General features: G+C 32.4%; 4 protein-coding genes across 6 annotated transcripts; 1 reads left to right on the forward strand and 3 right to left on the reverse strand.

The window, feature by feature from the left end:
- Positions 1–136: 136 nt before the first annotated feature.
- Positions 137–6,453, reverse strand: LOC115443393 (protein salvador homolog 1). The gene is made up of 10 exons (XM_030168767.2): positions 6,191–6,453; positions 5,920–6,088; positions 5,748–5,829; positions 5,428–5,538; positions 4,547–4,682; positions 4,194–4,304; positions 3,106–3,283; positions 2,488–2,624; positions 2,084–2,216; positions 137–1,119 (listed from the first exon to the last, which is right to left on the reverse strand). Exons 1-10 carry the CDS (start codon positions 6,273–6,275, stop codon positions 1,041–1,043), a joined length of 1,221 nt encoding a protein of 406 aa, XP_030024627.1. The 5' UTR covers positions 6,276–6,453; the 3' UTR covers positions 137–1,040.
- A 1,020-nt stretch (positions 6,454–7,473) lies between these two features.
- On the reverse strand, positions 7,474–12,170 carry LOC115443420 (putative mediator of RNA polymerase II transcription subunit 26). 2 transcript variants are annotated; one of them, XM_030168812.2, is made up of 4 exons: positions 11,962–12,039; positions 11,105–11,206; positions 9,265–9,412; positions 7,474–9,195 (listed from the first exon to the last, which is right to left on the reverse strand). In XM_030168812.2, exons 3-4 carry the CDS (start codon positions 9,361–9,363, stop codon positions 7,558–7,560), a joined length of 1,737 nt encoding a protein of 578 aa, XP_030024672.1. In that variant the 5' UTR covers positions 9,364–9,412; positions 11,105–11,206; positions 11,962–12,039; the 3' UTR covers positions 7,474–7,557. The 2 variants fall into 2 exon arrangements, with proteins under 2 accessions (XP_030024672.1, XP_030024671.1); XM_030168811.2 differs by lacking the exon at positions 11,105–11,206 and having other exon boundaries at positions 11,962–12,170.
- Positions 12,171–12,830: 660 nt separating this feature from the next.
- LOC115443423 lies at positions 12,831–14,090 on the forward strand. Its single transcript, XM_030168814.2, has 3 exons — positions 12,831–12,940; positions 13,045–13,273; positions 13,863–14,090. The coding sequence occupies exons 2-3, from the start codon at positions 13,060–13,062 to the stop codon at positions 14,012–14,014; spliced, it is 366 nt and encodes a 121-aa protein (XP_030024674.1). The 5' UTR covers positions 12,831–12,940; positions 13,045–13,059; the 3' UTR covers positions 14,015–14,090.
- A 462-nt stretch (positions 14,091–14,552) lies between these two features.
- On the reverse strand, positions 14,553–17,430 carry LOC115443421 (39S ribosomal protein L9, mitochondrial). 2 transcript variants are annotated; one of them, XM_030168813.2, is made up of 6 exons: positions 17,223–17,430; positions 17,040–17,151; positions 16,679–16,838; positions 16,292–16,461; positions 15,553–15,753; positions 14,553–15,002 (listed from the first exon to the last, which is right to left on the reverse strand). In XM_030168813.2, the coding sequence occupies exons 2-6, from the start codon at positions 17,112–17,114 to the stop codon at positions 14,850–14,852; spliced, it is 759 nt and encodes a 252-aa protein (XP_030024673.1). In that variant the 5' UTR covers positions 17,115–17,151; positions 17,223–17,430; the 3' UTR covers positions 14,553–14,849. The 2 variants fall into 2 exon arrangements, with proteins under 2 accessions (XP_030024673.1, XP_037294096.1); XM_037438199.1 differs by having other exon boundaries at positions 17,040–17,295.
- Between the last annotated feature and the right edge of the window lie 251 nt (positions 17,431–17,681).

A 17,681-nucleotide genomic window follows, 5' to 3' on the forward strand; every position in this document is an offset into this window, starting at 1 on the left:
ACGGTGGCAGTGAAAATATACCAAAAGTAAGTATTAGAATAGGATATTTCGTTAACAAAAGATGTGTATTGTAGTGTTTTAAAAATCCCACACTTATAAAACGCAAAGAGAAAATGTCTATAAAAAACACAAATACTAATATATAATTCAATATATTATATCAAGGCCATGGTTCAATTTTAATTATAATTAATATGTTACTTCACAAGTGTATACATATAATTTTATAGTACAGTTCACTTTATAAACTGCTCTGAAGGCACAAACATGTTATTAGAGTGAATCTTCCCCTATAATTTTTTTATAATAACGTAATACGATATGCTATGGAAGACTTAATTACAAGCGAGGCAAAAACTTGTATATTTGCCAAGGTGTCTCTACTCTTGAATTTCTATAAAGTACAAAATTTCAACTGTGGAATTTCATAAATAGTACAAGTTAACACAATACATTTTAATGGATTTACCGTTAGAGTAAAAAGTTTACGGCCCCAACTAACGTTGTTGTATTTTGTATATCGCAATAGTATGTAATAACATGTATTCTCTAGTATCAAAATTCAATTAAGGTAGAAACAAACAACCCACGTACGCTACATATGCGATGCAACATAGGAGAGTTTAGGGTGGTGCATACTTATTCCATATATGTGACGCATGTCATCAGATCAGATTTTGTAATTTGTGAGGTGCATTTGTGAATAATGTTCTCACACCTCCCCTCGACAGATCTAATGTTTCGTAGAACACATCTACAGGATTGCATATGATAAGTAGGTTTTAAGTAATCTGTTTCCATACAAATTCAAGAGTATAAATGTCATGTCTTGCACTTTCAAATCTCACAATAATATAATTTCATAATTAATTCAACTGACATATATTTGTACACTATGGAATGACACCTTGTTAGGGTAACACATACAATGTAGACACGTCTATGCTCACAGATTATAATTGTGATCGATCTCATTATAATAAACTAAAATGTGTCCTTATAAATAAGATCACAGGTCAATAAGGCAACATAATAACATATCAACAATTCGAATGTGCGCGATAAGTTATTGCGTGAGTGGCATGACGCCTTCTCTCGATTTCTTGTAACAAAGCAGATCTGAAACAAATAATAAATGTATTATAACATAATCTCACTCTATCAACTTAATTCATGTACTGATGATTTCCGTCTAAGTACGGTCCCTGTTTAGGTATCACCTTTAAAATACAATAATTATAACAATATTATTTTTTATTGGAACATGTACCATTAAAGTTATAGTTTACTTTGAATAAAAATTACTACCGATCCGTCGCTGCTACACATAGGTAACACTAATTATAATTACCTTTAGCCCCGTGAGTTCTGGTGGTCTTGTTGCTATCAAATTTCTTAGGACCACCCATACACTGGGCTAATCTAAAGATTACCTAAAAATTTCATTACGGCCACTCCAGCTAGGGTTGCCACCCGTACTTTATAATAAAGTATTGTACGTTATTTCGGGTAATTGTACTCTATACTTTATGAGAACAATAAAGTACGTGAAAATACTTTATTTACCATGATATGATTCCGCTAAGATATTTCGTAAGATTTTTGCGTAAAACAACGGTAAGTAATGGTACGAAAATGGCAGCAAGTATTTGATAAGTCTGATGATATATTTTTTAAAATTGTATGCATTAATTTCATTGTTATTTTATTACGTCAGCACTCACAAAGAGAGTTCAAATTTTGTGATGTAAAATACCAAATGACTAGACGAACAAAATAATTCGTGTTTGAATGTGAAATAATAATTTTACTTGTTAAAAGTTCCCAAATTTAATTTATGTTTAGGAGCAAAATAATAAAGTAGAAATAATTTGTACTTTATTTTGACACCAAGTAGTTTTTCTTCTACCTTCAATTTACCGATGTACTTTATTTGCCCAAAAAAAAGGTGGCAATCCTAACTCCAGCCGTTATGAGATCCATAGGAAACATACATAAACACATTTATTATTATAAGTTCCTTTTATAGATAGACAGATGAAGCATGCGACTATAGTAAGGTAATTGTATCTAATTTAATTACCTGTAACGCTCATACTTCATTACGATAAGTTGTAGCTCCTGTTTGTAAAGGCGTGTCAACATGTCCGAATAGCAATCCAGTTCACTTAACCGAAACATGTTCCAGTGCAGTTTGTGATCCAACTCTTCATCCGCTATTAATATTACAACAAACATTAATTCTTTTATGTTTTTAACAAAGAAAAAAGTAGGTTCTAAGTTTGATGCATATATTTTATAAAGTTTATAGAGGTATGCCCGCGGTTTCACTTGCGTAAATAGTTTTCGGGTTATAAAGTAGTTTTAATCACTTGGTTGTAATAAAGCTGCCTATTAATAAGGATTTTTCAGAGTCTGATGATTTTGGAGGAGAATTAGAACTTCATGAATATTATCATAAATTGTATCAAAATATTTTATATTTACCTTTGGAATAGACAATAAGCCAGTGTGGTATCTCTTCTAGTAGATATGGAGGCACCAATGTGGGGACATAGGGGCTGACTAAATAGCAGCCGCCGACTAAACATGGGTGTGCGTATGTTGTCTGATGAGTTATTTCGCTGAAATATATAATATAGAAAATAGAACTTGGCTTAAGATGGGCTGCCGTTATTTTACAACTAATTGCAAAAAACATTATACATTACCCTGTCCAAGAGCCAAGAGCCCCATCATGTTGGTAAAATAGGCTTCCCAGAAGCAATGTGCATCTGGAGATTTCCTGTGCCCTTTATCTGGCATGGTATGCACCATGTAGGTGGTTGTCTAATGCTATGCTTGCCGGAAGGTGGCAACCAATAGAGAACTTACATAATGTGTACAGTCAGCCGCGAAAGTAGTTAAACCAATTCAAAACCTCAATACATTTCTACAAATTAACTTCTATCGTAATATTGTTTTTTCTTTATCTAAAATAAAGTTAACCCTTTGAAGTTTATTTTAGTGAAGAAAAAACGACTGTTGATGGATACAGACACAAAAGTTTAAAGGTGATTTAAATTGTCAATTTGTTGAGCTACTTTCATGTCTGACTTTACTTACTTAAAATAATAAACGCCGTGATGCGGCGTGGATACCCGCTGCCAGGGTTGAGGCACGCTCTCTAGCGGGTGCGTCCAGTGAGTAGTCTGCGTATTGTGGTCCATGTAATAGCGACGGCCCCGTAAGGTGCGGTCGGCTGACCATCCCGGCGGCAATGGTAACTCGCATTCATCTGATCCTGAAGTTTTAAAAGTAAATCCATTAGACACACGGTTATAGTTGAAGGCTACCGCACTCTTATCGCTCTAATTAGAAATCCTTGTATAAACTTCCTGACCAGAATACAGTCATCTGTAACATAAAGAGTTATCCATAAACTATGTCTTAGGAATTACTTGGCTTTTTGGCCTCTTTCCCATGTGTCACATTTTATATTTGTGGGACATCCTTGCTGTGACATCACATATTATTATGTAATTTTATATCCAGAATTGAATAAAACAGCAGTTCCAAAATTAGGAATTATGTTTTTAATAAAATCAACATTGAGGTGGGCGGTATTTGGTATAAATGCTGTCGATGAGTGAACCTATGGTGGGCTGAGCAAGTATTCGCCAAGAAAGCTTACCTAACCAGAAATAGATTATTGTTTAAGTTTTTGTTTGTAGTAATTAATGTGTTGTTTTAATCATTTCGATTTTAACATGTGCCATCACTACACTTATATCCTTCCCCTTGTTACACAACGTCACAATCCTGGCCCACCTCTCCCCATCTTAATGTGTGACGTAATTTATAGATAGCCCTTAAAAACATGGCCGCTCTTCGGAATAAACAAAAAGACGATATAAAATTGAAGCTAAATAATAGTATGATTTCATACCTGCTAATAAATCAGTTTATTAAATTATGGCATTACCATTGCTAACCTAGTGCTAGGGATGTAGGTGTGCATCCAGTTATTTAATAGCAATATTATTAAACAATATTTTTTTTTTTTTTCAGTACAAAGTAGTAGACATTTGGAACTTCATTGATTCTTATTTAATAGTTTTATAGACTGACCAGATAAGCCAATGTAATATACTATACTAGACAGTGGCAAGTTCATACATTTTGCACATCTTACAAATCAAATGTCTTATTACCTTGGTTGCTGGAGATAATTGTGCTTCCATGAGCCTTGTTGTGATATGGCAGTGCTGATGTATTGACATAATTGGAATATATTGGCGATGATTGGCTTACTGTTGTATATGCTGTAACAAATGTTACATTTTTGTATTACAATACTCACAAATGACTAAGTCACCAAGTAAGAAAATAATATTACTGTTAACACCAGCTGATAGGAAATATAATGGAGGCAGTTCAGATGCCTTAACACCTACTGTTATGATTGTACACTACATAATATAATTTATGAAACTATTATGACTACAAAAATGTTCCTCAAATAAAATAAATAATTTCTAATAGTACAATAATATGGCATGCTTACTTTCAGTGCAGTTGTGTAAACGAACAGAGTGTGGAGATGGTGGGTGTATCCGTGGAGTCAAATTCATGTTGGATGAGAGGCGAGATATACTACTTGTTTCCCTCGAGCCATACTGTTGTTGCTTTTGTTGCTGCACCTAAAAATTTTATACATCTTTTATTACAATAGCATATATTGTAACTTGTTATAATAAATTCTTGTTTTATCCAAGATTAGATTTTATATGTGAAAGTTTGAGAACATGTAGCAGTAATTATATTTATAGTACTTATATACATATAAATCCACCCCTAACCGGCAAAAGAGTGTGTGCACCAAACACAAATTGTACAAGCCAGTTTTTTTTAATTAACTTAAATTGTGTTAGAGATGCAACTATGTTATTTCAAAACAAAAAGTTACTCAAAAATCCACACATACTATAAAGATGGCAATGGTTTAGTAGTGATAGTATTCAGGAAAAAATGGCTGTAAGATAAAAATTTCTTACCCTTAATTATTTAATAATTTGACATATCTATTCTATGTATCTAAGCTAAATACTAATACACAGTAAACAAAGTATAGACAGTAACCATATTTGTTCCTATAATGTAACTAAGATTTTTTCCAAAATTTGGTCCTTATTAAGGACAATATTGAATGGTGTAATAATACAGTATGAGAAATTAATAGGCTCAATTCCTCACTTAAGATGGTAATTTCTCAAAAGTCATGATACAATTTCAGTTTTTATCAAAAATAGCTGGCAACATCTTTTACGATTTTTCACTATTTCTAATAGATTTGGATTTTATTATCCATGCCCATTTAAAACCCTGAACTGTTTGCAGAAACTTATTCTTAATAGTAAATATGAAATATAATGCCACAACACAAACCTGTTGTTGATTTTGATAAATAGGATCCTCTGGCTGGTGCTGCCTATAATATCTATAGCTTGTCTGCCTGCTGAATGAGTCATCTATTTCATTAAGTGTTGAATGAGATGCCTGAACACACAACAAAATATTTCTCAACATTATTGTTTTAATTTACTGATGGCATTGTTACTAGTTTAACACTTGACTCCAAATTTGTTATTAAAATACACAGTTAATTTTCATTGGTATTTCATAGTGGTCAAATGATCAGACCAGACTGGTGCATTTATTCCAATAGAAATTTACCACAAGCAATATAGCAAGGCAAAAAACCATACCACATTAGAGTCCAAATGGAACTGTGAATTATAGCTGTTTGATGTACTAGCAGTGTCACTGTTGGTCGACAAATTGGCGAACCTGGAACAAGGATTATATTAATTTCTTCATACATAATGACTGCTGTCATTCTACGCACATAGTACATATAAATATGTTGACAATAATTACCTGTGCGCTAAATTTGGTACTGACTCACTCGGCGTATACTTTCCAGCATGACCGCTCACTGTTTGTGCTTTGCCAAATTTATTTTCATGATTTTGTGAAATCGCATCACTGGCACCAAAGGGTTGGCTGCGAGGTCTCTTATTATGCCCAGTCGTCCACACATTTATAACTAAAACATAACATAATTATACACTAGTCATACTTTTTGTAGTGAGACATTTAATAACGTTTTATCCAATTTTTTAAAACTAATAACATTTTACAAACTAACTCGGCAAATCCGGTGGTGTATCTTTTTTTATATATTTGCCTACTACTCCTTCGTTAATGGCTTTCTGACCCTTTCGTGATATCATCGTTAGAACTAAATGCAGCCATAAGCTAATAATATTATATAAAATTCATCACGCGAAGTAAAAAAACAATAATATTCACACAAAGTGACAAAATCAGAAATCAGAACATAAAAAAATACACAGTTTAATGTTTCAATGTTCACAGATTAAACAAGGAAACAAAGATAATCGGAGCATCCGTTTATGCCGTTTCTGAATTCAGATTCAGACCGTTCCGGAATAGGGAATATGCGTGTATTTTTTTTATTTGTTTAATTTATTGTTCACAGCGTGACATAGTAATTTGTTGGATATATATATATATAGATATAGATATAGTATTTTGTTGAAAGTATAATAATTAAGTTTTAAAAAATAAATATCGATTGAATCAGACATGTTCAAACACCGCCATTTTTCGCGCCCTTCGGATGACGTCACAGAACACATTTTATGTGGTTTACTGTGTGCATAAAGAGTTATGTATAATAATAGGGGACCGGCCTGTGTTTGATTTTGTTCATTATTCTATATGTAATGGTTAATAATACGAAAAAGAAACCCTCCTGCGAAAAATGCATTAAAATTGGTTAAAAAATGAGCTAATATTTCATATTTCAAATATTACTATGTGCCTAAGTGGGTGCGAAGTGGGGATATCGCTTCATCTCTTTCTTTCGCACGCGTCGTAATGCCCTATGACGTCACACGTGGGTATTGCGCCTCTTTTCTGTTTCTTATTACTTACCCCTTCTACCGAAATTAAAAGACTTATAACTTGTTGATTTTTTACCGGATTTAAATAATTCTTTCTGTGTTATAATTTATATAACGTAAATATTTGATAATAATAAAGAACAAAAATTAGTCCGGTCCCCTATTCCGTCATTAATGGTTGCTGCAATTGGTGAACTATAACCGTTTCAAAATGAATAAATTATTACATTTTGTAACATTTTTCATTGATACTTTGCACCTATTGGTCATAGCGTGATGTTATATAGCCTTTCTTGATAAATGGGTAGAGTGCTTTTGTTTACAAGCCCAATGGTGAAGACAAAAACGCCGTTAATTAAAAGTGGCATTAAATAAAAACGTTGAGGAACGAGTTTACCTGCGCACTACTTTGTATAGATCCACAATATCTTGAGCAACCAGACACTAGTCGGATTTTTTTTTACGTAAAAAGTAACTCGTCAATTACAATGAGTGATCATGATAATTAAATAAAATTATTTTATTGACAGAAAATACAATGAAAAGTGTACATAGTATTAATGTAATGACATCAAATTACAATACATTAGTTATTAAGGCTATTTTCTTGGATAATATTTTCTTGTATTACTGAATTCTCGCCTGCTTGATCACTTTTTATTTCTTGATAAGCTGTATTATCTTTGAATTGGGTACTTTCTGATTCCTCATTTTCAGTATATCCTTGTTCTTTATCTAGTTGTTTTTCAACCTGTTGGGGTTTATAACTCTCTTGCTCATACTGTAACTGTTCCATCTCGGGTTGCATACTAGGATCAATCCCCTGAATTTCCTCATATTGCTGAGGCTCTTGGTCATAAGTTTCGTCATTTGCATACGATACTGGATCGTAAGCAGCGTACTGTTCTTGATAAGTTTGATCATAAGGTTGGGAAGTTTCTTCAAATTCGTTAAGTTCGGCGGAATAGTTTTGATCTTGCGGAACCCCTTCATAATAGGCATATTCTTCGTTTTGTTGATAATTTTCATTTTGTGGGTATTGCTGATAATTGCTTTCGGCATTCATTTGATCATATGAGTAATTTTGATTTGGTTGTTCTGAATAGAACATTTCCCTTTGTTCAGCGTCGAATGCTTCAATTCCTGCCACATCAACGGAATCAATTGCTGTTTCTTCCGTTGCAACTTCGTTTTGTGGTTCATGTACAAGTGCAGAATCTTCTCGATCAAAGTTGGGGTTAATGTTTACACCATCTTCTAGAATCACATTTTCACCAGGAGTAAACTCTTGGACATTAATAATTTCAATTGGATACTGTACAGCTTCACTTTCTATAAGGCCTTCGTTAGTTACGATATTTGTATCATTCGTAGCATCATTGGTTAAATCACTAGATCCTATAGCGCTTAAAATTGGCTCTTGTGTGTTATTTTGGTCATGATTCTCCTGAAATTCTATCTGCTGCGGTAGATCAAGCTCTGCCTGGATTTTATTTGAACATTCAAGTTTATCACGTTCTAGTGTGTTTATATTAGAATCAGTTAGTTCTCCAGTATTTTCAACAGGGTTAATACATTCTATGTTTTCAGTTCTACCTTGAGCTACACTTACAGCAGTTAATTTACATTCTAGATCATTGATAACTGTCGGAGGTATATTTTGTATATTATTTTTATTAAATTGTTTTTCATTGCATGTAATAATAGCCGTAGTTTTTAAATCGTCATTATTTGTTTTATTAAATTTATTTGTCTTACTTTCATATAATTCCTTATCAGGTGTTATATCATCGTACTGGGAGACCGAATGTTGTTTAGTGTCAGGTATGTTCATTACATTATTGTTTAAAACTTGTTCATTATTCAGCATCTTTACAAAAGGTTCTTCGTTTTTAATAGGATTTTCCTTTTCTTTTTCACGCTCAGCCTTATCATTTTTTTTCAGTTCATTTAAAATATCGTATTTACTTTTCCAGTCAGAATCGCTCTCTATTGCGGGCTTTGTGGTTTCTGTATAGTCATTAGAAAACATCGCTCTTCGTTTAGGTATAAGAATATATTTTTTTGTAATTTCTTGAAGCAGAATTGAATCATCTAAATATTTTTTTGAAACATCCGTTACTATCTGTTTAGTTGGAGATGGCAAATAACTATCATAAATCGATGAGTTGTCCAGTGTATTTCCTCTGTTATAAAGTGATTGATGGCTTATGTGCAGAGTGGGCTAAAAATTATAAAATTATTATATCACATGCTATAATTGCGATTATAATTTCTTAACCAATGTACATACCGTCGAACGGCGCGATAATGGGGTATTGCAATATCGCATATTGTCGAGCTTGTTTAAAATTAAGTCGTTGCGCTCTTTGCGCTTTTTATCCTCTTCCATAAAAGCATCATATTGTTTTCGAAGAGCGTTAATACGATCCGATTTCACTCTGTAAACAAAAAAAATATTTTATTATTTCGAATATCTCAATTTTAGAAGATAGACAATAATAATAATTGTTATTATGCACTTTTTACTGGATTTTTTCATTAGTTTTATTTAAAATATCATGAAAGTCCCAAACAGACAGGCATGACCTGTTAGGATGGTTTTGAACCTAATAATACCGCGTCGACCTCACTGAAGGCTTTGTGTAGTTGTAAGACTGCGCATGTTTTCGCCGATATCAAACTTACATTGATGGTACACGTAAACAGTAAGTAGACTTGTCTTCTACCTTTTTTATAACTCTCTAAGATTGAATCCATAAAAAAGCTTACATATAATTATTCTAATTATTAAGTATATACTTTTGTATCATTTCCATTTATCTAAGCAAGGTCGGGGAACGCGGCGAGGCTCTTGGCGGCGAGGACGGAACTGCGATCCCATGGAGAGTATGAGCTTTAGATACTCGTGCTTTCGACGAAAGGCCAGAGTTATATCGTCCTCTGGAGCTGTTAGAACTGAACGAGCCGTTTCTGTTACGCGCGGTCGAATGGAGTGTAGATTGAATTTTGCCTAATGAGCGGGTTCGAATGATTGACCGCCCGATCGAAGTAGCAAAGCGATCTCAACAATTATCATCCCATTTTATAATGGAGCGATTATGAAAGTGAAACAATCAGAATAATATACGTCCAACAAGCTTACAGACGAGTTACTTTGATAGGTTTATTTTTGGGGTTTACCTAAAGATAGAAACCCATTGGGATCCATTATTAATTTCGGGCGCTAGAATTAATTTCAACCGATTAACAATGAGTTATTTTAATAACTGAATGTTATAAATCTGTGAGCCTATTTTATTTGTATTGAAGGCTAATAGAACTAGAAACTTTGAGTAAAATAAAATCAACTTTCATTGCATTTCATGGTAAAGTACGATAGACATTATCATAATACAGTTACATAATGCAATGTGTCTCATAAATAATTTCACTACCTATCGTTTTGTCTATTGCTTAAAAATAACACGCATTAAAAAGTTGACTGGGAGAGAATGCCTATGGCATTAAGTCCGCCTGTATACCATGTGTACAAAGTGTTAATAAATAAATAAATAAAATAAAAAGAGAGCGGATCATACGATAGCTTAGTCCCTGGAAATTTTTGCTATTGAATGTTATACATAAGCGGAGCATGCGTTCTTCTTGCGCGAGTGTTACAAAAATAATAAGTCTACAACTTTAGCCTGACTAAAGTTGTGAAACCACTATCATTTACACGACTTAAGTAAAGTCCCGAGTACTCAAATGATTAAGCGTGACGAATCGTTGCATTCTCTAAAAATGTATCGGCTTGGGTTTCATTCGGCCGATACTTTTTTATAGATGATGATAATCGCACAGTTACTGTTACCTAATTCCCAGCGATATGTAGAAATATACATAATTTTCGTGTGTGAAGCCAACCTGAATTTTACCTGCACCTGTTTAGAGGAGGGCAGGCAACGACGATTCGCATTTTTCAGATAATTATTTCAAGAAATAGTTTTCCATTGTATTATATATACACAATAAACAAAGTTAATATAACTTATTATTTAATTTTTAAAACTTAAGTTATTTAATGGTCCGATCAGCTCCATAACTGAAGGTATGATATTTTTATATAGAAAATTACGTATTTGTATACTTACTATGTACGTACACGAACAGCCCGTGCTTGGCTCCACTCGGTACGAAATAACGTCAACAAAGTGGATCGTAAAATGTTTCTAACCATTTATACGACCTTCAACCTTGAATCATGGAATAATTTTGCAAAATATATACACATATTTCAAAGTGTCATAGTATTGCAAAAAATGATTTTGCAATACAACAGTCGGAACAAAACAAAACAGTCGGACTAATTGTTGTCGTAAGACAGGATAATTGAAATTCTGGATACAAACATATATAAAAATATTTCCTCATAGTGGGCAATCTATATAATTGCGAATCCACGTATCTTGAGATTCGGATAATAGAGTCTCTAGGTCTGTACCTACACCTAAGACTATCTCTCCCCATTAATAAATATAATATACTATCATAAATAAAATTGTGAGCCAAATAAACATATTTTTATATTTGCGTACTTTTTATTTTACACGCCTTTATGCCTAATAAATCATTGACGGGAGCAGTACATTAATTCCCACACTATTGGCGGATTCAGCGCAACTTGCTAAGTTTTATTTCGCGTAACTCGGGCATGGGATTTGAATCCAAGCCTTCCAGGAATATTTACATGCTATTATATTATGCTGAAGCGTTTCAAGTCACCGGAACCCGAATTATTAGCAAAAATCATGCCTAAAAAGCTGATTCCCAGATAACTCACGACCTAGCAAAGGCGAATCGACTCAAGAAATCCTTGCCTCCTCCCTCCATGCCGAGGAGGAGGAAAACGGAATGGCAAATTGTAATATTTATGTTGAAAATACGTAGATCCACTCATACCGACGTTTTTATTGTGTTAATACTTAATTGAACGATGAACTTAACTTACAGTTGTAGTCGTGAAAATCGTAAAAACGATATGGCCGGTTTAATGAATTTCTTATACAAAATCATTAGGTACTTTTTATAAAAGTTTAAAGTTATAAAACAGACAATCAGTTATTTTCAAGTAAAATCTGTCAATGATATTTAAACTTATACAAAATTGCAAGGTCAAACAATGTCAGAACTACAGAGTTTTTATCTATAGTGAACAACGAAGGAGGCATAAGAGAAGGCTCTTCATAGTATTTTATACAGAATTATAAGAGGAAGGTATTTATAACCGACGAAAAAACGGAGGAGGTTCTCAATTTGACACGTACTTATATTTTTTTAAGTTAGACTACCTACGCATTACTTTTTACAGCGTAGACCAATTTTCATAATTATTTTATTATTGAGTAGAGTATACCCCAAAGTTGATCCCCTAAAAAATATTAACAATAATTCTAACCCTAAGGGTGTAAATTTTGGGGATGATTGATTGTTCACTCAATTTTAATACTGAGTTTTCGGTTTGGACCGGTAGTTCCTGAGATTAGCGCGTTCAAACAAACAAACAAACAAACAAACTCTTCAGCTTTATATAATAGTATAGAATATAGATACGACAGCCCAGAAACAGTAGAAACACTATCCATTCTGTCCAGTAGATACACTGGCCATAATGTTTTTCAAATCGGAACAAAACAGTGACTATACACCGCGCTTGGCGGCAGAAATAGACATTGCGGTGGTACCTACACAGGCGGACTCACACATGAGTCATTACAATACAATATATACAGTAAAATATCTTACTCTCTAATAGCTTCTAGAATGACATTTAAACATTTAAGTAGAACTAGGCAGTATGGTTGAAAGACTATAGCCTGTCCTCTGAACGAAGTAAAACAAAATAAAAATGAATGACATTTACATAACCTCACATAACCTGAAGGCTGAATTTTCTATAAAAATAGTTATAAAATGTGTAAATAAAAAAGGTCCCATAAATATTTTTTTTATGCTGAAACTTATTTACATCCTAGAAATATAAATTATAGTTATGATCATAACAGTGTGTAGTATAGTAATATATTATTTACAGATAGCCTAACAAATAATGATTCACAAATGGTGGCACAGATTCGTTCGTAAAAGAACAAAACCTATCCCAGAAGATACAGCTGTTTTATGGAAACGGCGACTAAGCATAGCTTATGGTTTATTTGCCTGGAATGCATTTGGCTTAGTAATTTATAGCGTATATCAAGGGAAGGCCGACTGGGCTCATTATCATGGTATTAAGACAGACGAAGAACACTCGGTGCCTCCAGGTATAATAGTACTAAGATTTTTCATAAATTGTATTGTTTTATAATTTTTACGTCTATAGTTACATTAACCATAAAAGTTAATTCAACTAAAATTACACCTACATGGTTTATTGTAGGATGTTTTAAGGATACCACTTTATGTGTGACAATACAATTCTTAATTCTTAGTATATTTTGCGTTGTTGATACCCAAAAAAACAGTTATAAAACCATAAATGAATATAACTGTAAAAAGCAATATGCTTTTAACAGTTATATTTATTACATAAAATATTAATAATCAATAATCTCAAGACATAAGTATGTATTATGTATCCTGTTAGTGGAAAAAGAAAAACAATGCCTATTTCAATATATTATTCAGTATCTGTTTTTTCAACACATTTCAAATAAATGTATTTATCTGTAATAAATTTTACAATTCAATTGTTTTGTTATTTCAATGTATTAATTATGTAAAGATTGCAATCAATAAAGCGATTTTATTAGTATAAAAATAATAATAAAATAAAATTAATCTAAATAATTATATAATATGTTATATATGATATGTAAAGCTCAGAAAAAGCTAATTTATTTTATGTTTCAGGAAAAGCATGGGCAAATGTCTTAGGTATTAAGAACGCTAAGGTTATCAGAATGTCTGGCTTGTCAAAAGTAGATGAATATGAAATAGTAGATGGAGAAATTAAAAGTAAAGAAGAGCCAACTATCAAATCTAACAAGCTCCTTGAGGATTAGAACATAGATAAATATTTTAATGAATACCCATGATATAAATAGGTGATTGTTGTAAAAAATAAATAAGTTAACTTGACATTGATGTTATTTTATATTTTCTGCAATGATTTATTTAAAAGCGAATTTTGTCTCAGTCAACCCAAACATTATCATATAACCCACAAGTAATTATTATTTTGAGGATCAATCTAATTAATATATTGTGTATGATTGTCTTTGTGATTTTGTCACTTTTTCAATCATAAATTTTTTGCCACATGTGTTCCACCCGATGATGTAATGGGAGGAGATAGTCTATCATTATATCAGACGTAAATAACAGACTCCAGGCTAATTCTAAGCAGAAAAACCCAAATATAACTGGCCGATTTTTGATTCGAACTAGAGAAGTGTAATACTGCTCATGCAATGCACTACCACAAAGGCAGTCAAATTACTAACGGAATATTGATAAAACTTGTTGGCAGGATGGAGAACTTTTAAGAGAGTAACATGAGGCAGAAAAATTATTTTTGGCGTTGCATTGATAAAAAATAAACAAATTCCACAAGCAATTTTATTATGTTAAGTCTTATACACATAAATAATGAACTGAATATCTATCCTCAGAAGATTGACCACGCAGCAGTAATGGCAACAAATATGAGATTAATACTCGTTCTTGTAAATGCAGATACATATTATTGTTATTTTTTGTTTATAAGGCCAACATAATTGCTTTGAAACACACTTTTCTGACCCAATTCAATTAACAGCTGATTTGGAACTTTTAACTTAGTCCATTGTCTATGTCAAACGTAAAACCTAAATAGATATCTAAGTTTTAAGAACTAATCTATTTTTGCATTTTTTCTAAAACACTAGCTTGTTCGGGTATAAGTGGTTCTACAGGTTTCTTCCAATGTTCTTCTACCCAGGGCAATCTGTCCAAACCTGTTGCCCAGTGATGAATCCTACACCTAACATTTACTTTCTCCCTTTTATTGATCTGAAAAAGAAACAAAATACAGGGTGGATTAATATAATAAATAATTTCTTCGCCCTTGCCCTTTCCTGCTGCTGCTGAAATTTTTTTACTATGTGGCAGACTGGCAGTACAATAAGTGCTACACTGTCATCTCGTCAACACCAATGGAACTGCAAAAAGATCAATGTGGTATTGGCATAATTTTAGTGATAACGCACAGCCATCATGCTTGATGGTGATAATCGATTCCGACTTGCGATAGCAGAATTTGCTCGACGCCCATCATATATACCACCTCCGATTAGGAACCGTCGGATAGGCTGCGCCAGTCAGGTGCAACATCTGCCTGACTGGAAATCTTGTCTTTGCATAGAGGAATGCAACTATCTGTTCATCTATAGTTGTGACTACCTTTATGCCACTACAACATTGGATCCATTGAAGTAATTCATATAAATTAATCAAGTTTAGCATATTTCTGTTGGCTTGAAATAATTAACAATGTCATAATTTAATTTTGTTATGAACATAAAGTTATGGATTGGGCTATAAATGAGAAAAATTCACTTACTGTAACAGTAATATAAAATTCTTTTTCTTGGAGGCTAAGATCAGGTCCTTTGATTTGTACAGGTGGCATTTCTATTGCATATTCAGGTACAATAAACCCTGTTTTGCGGAAAGATGCTTTTATATGCCATGGTTCAAGTACCCATGGTTCTGACTTGCTCATTGTAATTTGAAGAACTAATCGTGATAATTGGCCCATTGTCTGGAATAAAATTAAATGTTATGTCTTCCCTTACATTTATATTGTATATGTATGTAATGCTAATTTTGTTTATATTGCTATATATTCTTATAATGCTATTCCATTATTAATGATGTATGGCACCTTAATATTACTTTCACATTATGACTAATAACCATTACATGCAGCATAAAAGTTTGAAAATGCTTAAAATATGCATCATGAATTAAAGAAAAAAAAAAGCGAATCACACTTTGAAACCAGAGAGCAACAATGCAAATATATTTTATAATAGAACTAACATATCAAAAATATATGACATTCCATGATATTGAGCATTATATGCAAAAACCAGCAAGAATTAATAAAACATGCAAATGCATATAATGCAGTCTCTAATTATGACATTGGAAAAATACATAGGAAACAAACCTATCTATCTAGATTTAGTTTTCTGTAAACATGCTTTGTAATTTGGATACACCGTTATGACCTGAAGTCCATTATTTGATGCTTATTTCAGTTAGAAAATTATAAGTCAAGAAGTTTAGTGCATTACCAATTGCACATAAGGAGAACTGTACATGTCTTCTACTTTAGGTTTCTCTTCATCAACTTTATACTTGGCCATATTTTCTGGACTTGCATATACTGCAAACCCAGGAAGAAGGAAATCCTGGTATGCTTTATATGGTCGTAAACTAAGTATATCACCAGTTGTACCAGCACCTGAAATTATACCAGAATACAGAAACAAAACACTTTTATGATATGTCAAGTCGAGAAATACAATATCATATTTGGGATGCATCATAACATAAAATGAGTTATCTATTCAACTTATCATAGAATATTAGGTGACTTCTTTAAGTATCTTGGTACTTATATTAAAATAATGTTTATAATAGCCATTCTTCCTTCTAAGACCCTAGTTGTAGCAACTTACCTTGAACAAATTGGGTCAAAATAATTTTTATATCTGATTTCTTAACAATATTTGTGTCCTCCACTAAATCATACACAAAATGTCGTCCTCTCATTTTTGTTGGTTTCCCACCCTTCTTGTGCAAAGGTACGGCCCATCTTCTTTTTAGGATAAATGTATTCTGAAATTTATTTATAAGAACAGCGATTAGCAGATTAGCGACAGACAGAATCTAATCCAGTAACAATGCAAAAATACATATATCACGATGAGAAAATGGAAGTAATTTTACACTTGATTTAAAATATATAAACATCGTTTGTTGCTAAGAAGTAGAAGATAATCTCAAAATCTTATAGGTATGAAAAAAAATTATAATTACCCTTGTTTGTTGATCCAATAAATTAAATCCATTAGTAAGACAGGTCTTATTTATAATAGAACGAATTCCAAACATAATAAGTACTGCTAAATAAAAATTACACTTCCGGAATCTGTGTATAAATTAAGGGATAGTTAATAATAATTTCAAAATTCTGAATATTTACTCAAAAACAACATGTACCTAAGAATATTTCATTATTTTATTGTAATTTATAGGTTATATATGTGATAAGTGTTCTCGTGTGAAAAAAATAGGGATGCGTTGTAAATCGATTCTTATGTATATAAGTAAGTACATAATTGAAATGGTGATGCCACACTAGGCTGTGTCAGTATCACCGACATTGGTTTTAATTTCACATACAGTATAAGTGTGTGTAATGTTACGACGTTATGTTTGTACCTACTTATATCATTAAATTATCAAATTATTTATTTAGTTTCAATATGTAATCTTTCTATATCTTCATAGTTGAGAAACAGACTTTTAAATTTGTTCTTTGCTTCTGTTCTTAGTTTATTTTAAGAGTTCATGTTCTGTCAATTATTGAATCGATTTAACTTAATTTGATTTCCATGAGAATTGATTAAGATTGAAAATCGATTCAAATCGAATAAGACAACATAATAAATGCATAGA

Source organism: Manduca sexta, chromosome 13, assembly GCF_014839805.1.
Source record: "Manduca sexta isolate Smith_Timp_Sample1 chromosome 13, JHU_Msex_v1.0, whole genome shotgun sequence".
Lineage (NCBI taxonomy): Eukaryota > Metazoa > Arthropoda > Insecta > Lepidoptera > Sphingidae > Manduca > Manduca sexta.

Excerpts from the sequence above, each read along its gene's own strand:
- LOC115443393 (XM_030168767.2), bottom strand. The coding sequence starts at position 6,275 with ATGATATCACGAAAGGGTCAGAAAGCCATTAACGAAGGAGTAGTAGGC. Across the intron at positions 5,539-5,747 it reads TCCATTTGGACTCTAATGTG|GCATCTCATTCAACACTTAA; the intron begins GTATGGTTTTTT and ends TTGTGTGTTCAG. Across the intron at positions 1,120-2,083 it reads ATGAAGTATGAGCGTTACAG|ATCTGCTTTGTTACAAGAAA; the intron begins GTAATTAAATTA and ends TATTTGTTTCAG.
- LOC115443420 (XM_030168811.2), bottom strand. The coding sequence starts at position 12,026 with ATGATTTTGTATAAGAAATTCATTAAACCGGCCATATCGTTTTTACGA. Across the intron at positions 9,413-11,961 it reads CGATTTTCACGACTACAACT|AGTGAAATCGGATCGTATTA; the intron begins GTAAGTTAAGTT and ends TTTTGTTTACAG. Across the intron at positions 9,196-9,264 it reads CATTATCGCGCCGTTCGACG|CCCACTCTGCACATAAGCCA; the intron begins GTATGTACATTG and ends TATAATTTTTAG.
- LOC115443423 (XM_030168814.2), top strand. The coding sequence starts at position 13,060 with ATGATTCACAAATGGTGGCACAGATTCGTTCGTAAAAGAACAAAACCT. Across the intron at positions 13,274-13,862 it reads AGAACACTCGGTGCCTCCAG|GAAAAGCATGGGCAAATGTC; the intron begins GTATAATAGTAC and ends TTTATGTTTCAG.
- LOC115443421 (XM_030168813.2), bottom strand. The coding sequence starts at position 17,114 with ATGTTTGGAATTCGTTCTATTATAAATAAGACCTGTCTTACTAATGGA. Across the intron at positions 16,462-16,678 it reads TTTGACCCAATTTGTTCAAG|GTGCTGGTACAACTGGTGAT; the intron begins GTAAGTTGCTAC and ends GTATAATTTCAG. Across the intron at positions 15,003-15,552 it reads AATTTTATATTACTGTTACA|ATCAATAAAAGGGAGAAAGT; the intron begins GTAAGTGAATTT and ends TTTCTTTTTCAG.